At 47.2% G+C, this 5,798-nt stretch overlaps 1 protein-coding gene across 1 annotated transcript; it reads right to left on the reverse strand.

Annotated features, from left to right (window-relative positions):
• Positions 1 to 1,244: 1,244 nt before the first annotated feature.
• LOC118561925 lies at positions 1,245 to 4,202 on the reverse strand. Its single transcript, XM_036134164.1, has 2 exons — positions 2,806 to 4,202; positions 1,245 to 2,400 (listed from the first exon to the last, which is right to left on the reverse strand). The coding sequence occupies exons 1-2, from the start codon at positions 3,609 to 3,611 to the stop codon at positions 1,245 to 1,247; spliced, it is 1,962 nt and encodes a 653-aa protein (XP_035990057.1). The 5' UTR covers positions 3,612 to 4,202.
• Positions 4,203 to 5,798: the final 1,596 nt, after the last annotated feature.

A 5,798-nucleotide genomic window follows, 5' to 3' on the forward strand; every position in this document is an offset into this window, starting at 1 on the left:
AATTAAGACCATCTAAGAAGCTGTGAATGTTTTTCAGGAAGCTGGCAAGATCATAACTGGGTGGCCTGTAAACTGTAGCAACAAGGACGGATATCGGAGCGTCCAATCTAATCACATTGTACTCAAGATCTGTAACATTGTGAAAGTATCTCCGTTCCTCAGGTTGGAGAATGCTCCTGCAGTAAGTTGCTACTCCCCCCCTTCCTTGGTAGCAATGTCAGCTCTGCTAGAGTAGGAGACATGTCTGTTGCGCGCAAACAAACAATAACCCTCCATATGCAAAGAAGCTGGACAAGAAGATCCAAACAAATGACTTTCCGTAAGACACAGAATATCGGCCAATCCCAGTTCATGATGGTGCTTCATGTCCTCATAGTGACACACAAGACCTTCGACATTGTGGTGGACGATTTTCAATGTAGTGTGCTGAGGACTTGATGGGAAATGCAGCAGGGGGCTGGTGTTCAAGAACGATGCTCGCCTCATCGTATCCATAGCTGCTGTGATACTTTCATCAGCGTAGATCTTCTTCTCATCAAAGTCGATGATTTTAAGCCCTTCCAAAGAAGTGGTATGGCTTAATGCCACATATGCCATGCCAGGTTCAAAGATACGTTTTAAAGAAACAACTGCCGACTGCATGGTCATCCCCTGTACTTTGTGTGCCGTACACCCAAAGGCCAATTTAAGTGGAAACTGCCGTCGCACCACTCCTTTTATGCTACTTTGCTCCTCGAATCTCTCAACGTATACCAAGTCGTCCGGTTTACCACGCATCCTTTTGGTCCGTCCAGCCGTGGAATTGTCCAGTCTCAGTCCGATCAGTTTCACAGTTACCGTTCCGTCTATGGTGTCCGTAACGATGTCGGCTATTGTTCCAAAGGTTCCATTCACCAGGCCATCCTCTACATCCAGGTTCCTCGTTATCATAACTCTAATACCCAATCCAACTTGTATGTGGTCGCGCAAATCTCGACTTTTGCCCCTAACGCAACTGCCCAAACTAACCATGTTTCCTGTTTTGGTTTCTCTCCTGTAGTCCTCTGCGTGAACGTCCACAATCGCTGTACCTAAAGAGGCAACCACCGCAGCGTTTGTGTGCGTCCACCTGTTTGTTGGTTGCAAATATGTGCAACACATCCAAGGGACAATCCTTGGGATCTGCAACACACCGCGTCAGCAAAGCTCTGTCCTCTTCACTGAGATCATCAGCTTTCCTTTTGACGCGAAGCCGGTTAAGCAGCTCAGCAAAAGACTTTGTCATCCTTCTGCCGCATGATTTCGGTTAGACTTACTAGGCAGAAATTCTCATTCCAGAGATCAAGTACACCATCCTCCATGACACAAAGAGGTCTTGAAGCTCCCAAGGGGGGCAGTTGGTGAAAGTCTCCCACCGCAAGAACACAGACCCCACCAAACGGCCTTGTGTTCCCTTTGATCTGCTGAAATCTCCAGTGAACATATGCCAATAGTTCTTTAGAAACCATGGAGATTTCATCAATAATCAAGATCTCCACATTGGAAAGAACTGCTCTGACCTCATCCAGGGCATTTCCAAGTCCCTTATAAGGTGGCTTCAAGCTTTTGGGGAGCTTCAAGATGGAATGCAAAGTCTTGCCTGAAATGTTGTACGCCGCAGTCCCAGTGAAAGCGGTGAGGAGCACAGTGGGCTGAGACATGTCACCGACATCCCGCAATCTAGGAAGCTGACGCAAAAGCTTAGTTGCCTCCTGGTAAACGCATTTGATGACATGCGATTTACCACACCCGGCTCCTCCCGTCAAGAAGTAAAAGAAGGGTTCTGGGTTCTGACCCCAGACACGCTGCAGGCACCAATGACGAATGGCATAGAATATGGATGACTGAGTCTGGTTTAAACTGCGGAACATTTGTCGCACAAAGTCAGGGCTCAGTTTAGGTACTTCAATCGCCGGCAGGGTTACATCCATTTGGTATTCGGGAACCGGGTCCTGCTCTTCGTCTTGTTCCACCACTGGCCGCTGCGCAACACATTCCAAACGCTCGACTTCAACCTCGGGCGCAAAAGTGTTCCAAGCATTCCGAACTGGTCCTTGCTTTTTCATTTTCTCCATGATCTTGTCGATTTTTTTCCCTTGTCCTTCATACCTCTTCCGATTAAAGTCTACCCATTGTTTGACACTCCACCTACGGTGACGTCCATTGTTGTAGAAGGTTTCATAAGATGGGTGTTCCTGACTTTTGAGATCCTCGTCGCTCCTGTGTGGCAAGTACAACTTCAGGAGCCGCCTGTAAAATTTTTCCGGCTGTTTCTTTTCGGAGAAACGAGTGAATCTAATGACGGCTGGCTTCCCCACTGTTCTCTTCTGGATGTATCCGGCTTCGTTTAAGAGAGGGATTGCATTGGGTCCTTCAATTTGCCTACTGTTGTGGGAGTTTTGGGTGGAATATTAAACAATAGTAACTGAGTTCCCATCTTTACTAAATGACGAGACGGTGGTATAACGTTCCAGCACTTTTATTGAGAAACAGAGCAGATTCACATAGATGGAAAGTAATCGCACCCCACGGTTCCGCTGCAGTCTCTGTCTGCCCTGTCTCTGTCTGTGTCACTTTTCGGGCTTCCCCTAATACTGCACCGTGGCCTTCCCATGAGACAAAACAAAGACAGTCTATCGTAAACAATCAGTATCCCTCAGCAGCTGCAGCATTTGGCCTTGCAATCAGAAAACAGTGGATCTTATACACAGACATCAGGTCTCCAGGCCTCCTCTGTCCGAGTGGTGTGAGGCCATAGTGACTTCAGAATAATAATTCTTATAACACCTACCATACAGGACCCTGTATTCAGAGACAAATACAGCCAAACACATGTCTTCAAATTCCACATTTTGAGGTCTTTTGACGTATTTGTCTGGCAATCCTTTCATCCAGATATCCTCCTCATCTGGGCCCATGTTCATGAGTCTGCTCATTGGAAGACTCATTTTCACAGCGTCTTCACCCGTTTGAATGAAAATGACACTACGTGACGACTTCTTAAGAGGTAGACTGCAGGTGCGTGCTACAGACTCCTGAGCACTGACCTCTCGTTTTGAATAAGCCTGCATGATCTTCTTCATCTCATCCTGCTGGTTGACATTGGACTTCTTCAGATCCTCAACGACAGACTTGAGGTACTGTGCCATTTCATGCTCTGGCTTGGCTATGTAGGACATCATGTACTCGATGCAGCTGTACTCATCAAGCACATACTGAATGTCCATGTTGGCATTCCACGCACGGAGGAGAACTGGGTTGTAACCGTTTACCCAAGCGTCCCTGGGGTCCCGCTTCATCATTACCACCATCCCAGAAGTGAGAGCGTCAACATAGTACCTGTATTCCTGCCTGGTCATGTTACAAGCCTGGAGTAGCTCCGACAAATCCTTGAAAGATGATTTTTCGTCCATAAGTAAATCCCTTACAGGCTTCAGCTTCTTCTTAGCCACCGTTTGTAGTGTAGAGATGATTCTGGATCTGGATTTTTTGGACTTCTTCCGACCTTTCTTTTCCTTTACTTGCTCAGCTTTTTTCTCGTCATCTTCCAAATCCAAATCGAACTGAGGGACAGTGATCGTGGTTCTTTCCATCGGTAGTTTGGGGAATCCAAATCGGCATTCGACGTTTCCTTTCTTGCACGATTTCGAATGCTTCTGCTGTGCATCTGAACCTCCTTGACAATTTTATGGAGCTCGGGGTCTGCGGTTTCATCGGGCAGTTGACAGCAAATGTAGCGGTCGATGAAATTTATGACTCCATCGCAACATGCCGGGTCTTCCATCTCGGGTGCATCCTTAATCCAGATCACTGCATGTATATGAGGTGAACCCCTTGCCTGAAACTCCACATGATAAAAGTAATCCTCAACAGGTCCAAGAGGCTGTGCTGGGGAAAGAATGAGGTCTGTGAAAAGCGCGTCCACTCTCTTCTCAAACATGCACATGACAGTGACCGGATTGCTTCTAAGAATATCGCACTTTGCATTCCAGTCAAGATCTGAAAACGCTACCTGTTCTCCATGCTGAGCTTTGATGGCCTCAATGAACTCTGGCCATCTCATTTCAGCCGCGGAGAAGGTCACAAAGAAGGTAGGTTTTCCAAGCTGCCGAACCATGGCATGCAAATCACGGAGGCCTTTTTCCCAATAAGCTGGAGTGCCTCGTAACGGTTGCATGAAACGAGTGGCCCTCTTTATTCTGGATTAGCGTTTCCACCTCTTCTTTATCCTGGAGCATTTTACTGGAAATGTTCCGTCCATCTTTGGTCGTCGGTTTCCCTTTCCGTGTTTGGATAGACATGCTGTTGTTGGCCATGTGGGTCTCAGTGACAAACTGAGCAAAGAAAAGATAGCTCTGGTCTGCCGCAAACCTAGTGTCTACCGAGAAAAGACGTACATTGAAATACATACTCGGAGACAGCTTGACTCGCCTGGCTTCATCCAAGGTGTTTCTTCCAGTGGGGAATTGCACAGGGTAAGCCATGGATTCAAGCCTGGGAACACCGAAGAAGGAAACAGGTTTGTTTCCCTGGGCAGGAGCGATGCTGAAAATACCATCTCCATAAGAAAGGACTTCCTGTGCCAGGTCGGGGGGCTGCATACAGGTGTCCAAGACTAAACCAGGCCGAAGAGCCTGATGCTCTTCCCCTATGTGCTCAGGTTGTTGTTCCGTTGCCACATCCGAATCATGGTCAGATTCAGGGATAGACTCCTCGGTTGGCTCATCCTCTTGAAAATCAAAGGCAGCACTTTCGTTTACAGTAACATCCCTGTAATCGGGATGGGTCCGTTTAAGTGTGGCCAGACCAACCAGCACATTCTTCATGTTGATGGTGTAGAAGTACTGATGTCCTTTGAATTTTATTTTTCTCTTCAGCTTGACCTGGAAGAGCTGGGCTTCTGTGCTGGGCCGTGGGAGACTGTTGACAGTTGTTTCCATGTCAGAAGGAACACATACAACAGCTCCATGTACTGCTTTTTGCTGTCCTTTTGGCAAAGAAACGATCTTTGCAAATGGGATAATTTTGGATATTAGCTGCCTTTCCAGCACATTCAGCCCAGCAAGCTCCGGGGGAATGGGTGACAGATGCAAGCCATTTGCAGCGGCGATTGGTGGCATCCCTCCTCTAAATAGGTGGTTGTCACATGTGAAGCAGATCCATTCCTGCATCCTCTCCTCAGGTACAGAACATGGGGCAGAGCATGCAGATCCACAGACGTGTACATAAGTACCCGTTAAGCACTCAGCCACCACTTTCATCTTCTTTTTATACTTCCCCCTGTTACAATGTTTCACTTGTCCTGGGAAGAGAGCTCTGTGGCACACCGTGCAGACGTTTGTGGGTCCATGGCGAATTTTGTCCTGGAATTTCTTTATTGCTGCGTTCATTTCTGGGCTGATCTGAGGCTTTGGAGCTTCCTGGTGGTGGCCAAAGTTCCTCCTGTATTTCCTACGAATTCGCAGAGCACACCGCATTGTCCAATCTTTGGAAAGCGCTTCCTTTGACAGCCTTAGCTTTTTGTTGATGGCACATTTTTTAATATGTTGAACCCAAAACGCTAAGTTGGTATGATACTTTTCCCTCATATATTTACTCATGAGTGTTTTCTGCCCGGCTCTGAATTCGGGATCTGTGTATCTTACGTTAATGTACATTTTCTGGCGGCTTCGGTAGGTGGGATTGTTGCTGTATTTTTCTGTCACGTATTTGTTCTGTCGGGTGCCGTAAGTGGGATTCTTGCTGTATTGTTACGTCACATATCTTTTCTGTCGGGTGCG

This window comes from Fundulus heteroclitus, unplaced genomic scaffold (genome assembly GCF_011125445.2).
Source record: "Fundulus heteroclitus isolate FHET01 unplaced genomic scaffold, MU-UCD_Fhet_4.1 scaffold_757, whole genome shotgun sequence".
Classification (NCBI taxonomy): domain Eukaryota; kingdom Metazoa; phylum Chordata; class Actinopteri; order Cyprinodontiformes; family Fundulidae; genus Fundulus; species Fundulus heteroclitus.

What these genes read in the sequence shown, in the direction of transcription:
- LOC118561925 (XM_036134164.1), bottom strand. Translation starts at nt 3,611, where the DNA reads ATGGAAAGAACCACGATCACTGTCCCTCAGTTCGATTTGGATTTGGAA. An exon ending in TACAGGGTCCTGTATGGTAG is followed by an intron (nt 2,401 to 2,805) that starts GTGTTATAAGAA and finishes CCACAACAGTAG; the next exon opens with GCAAATTGAAGGACCCAATG.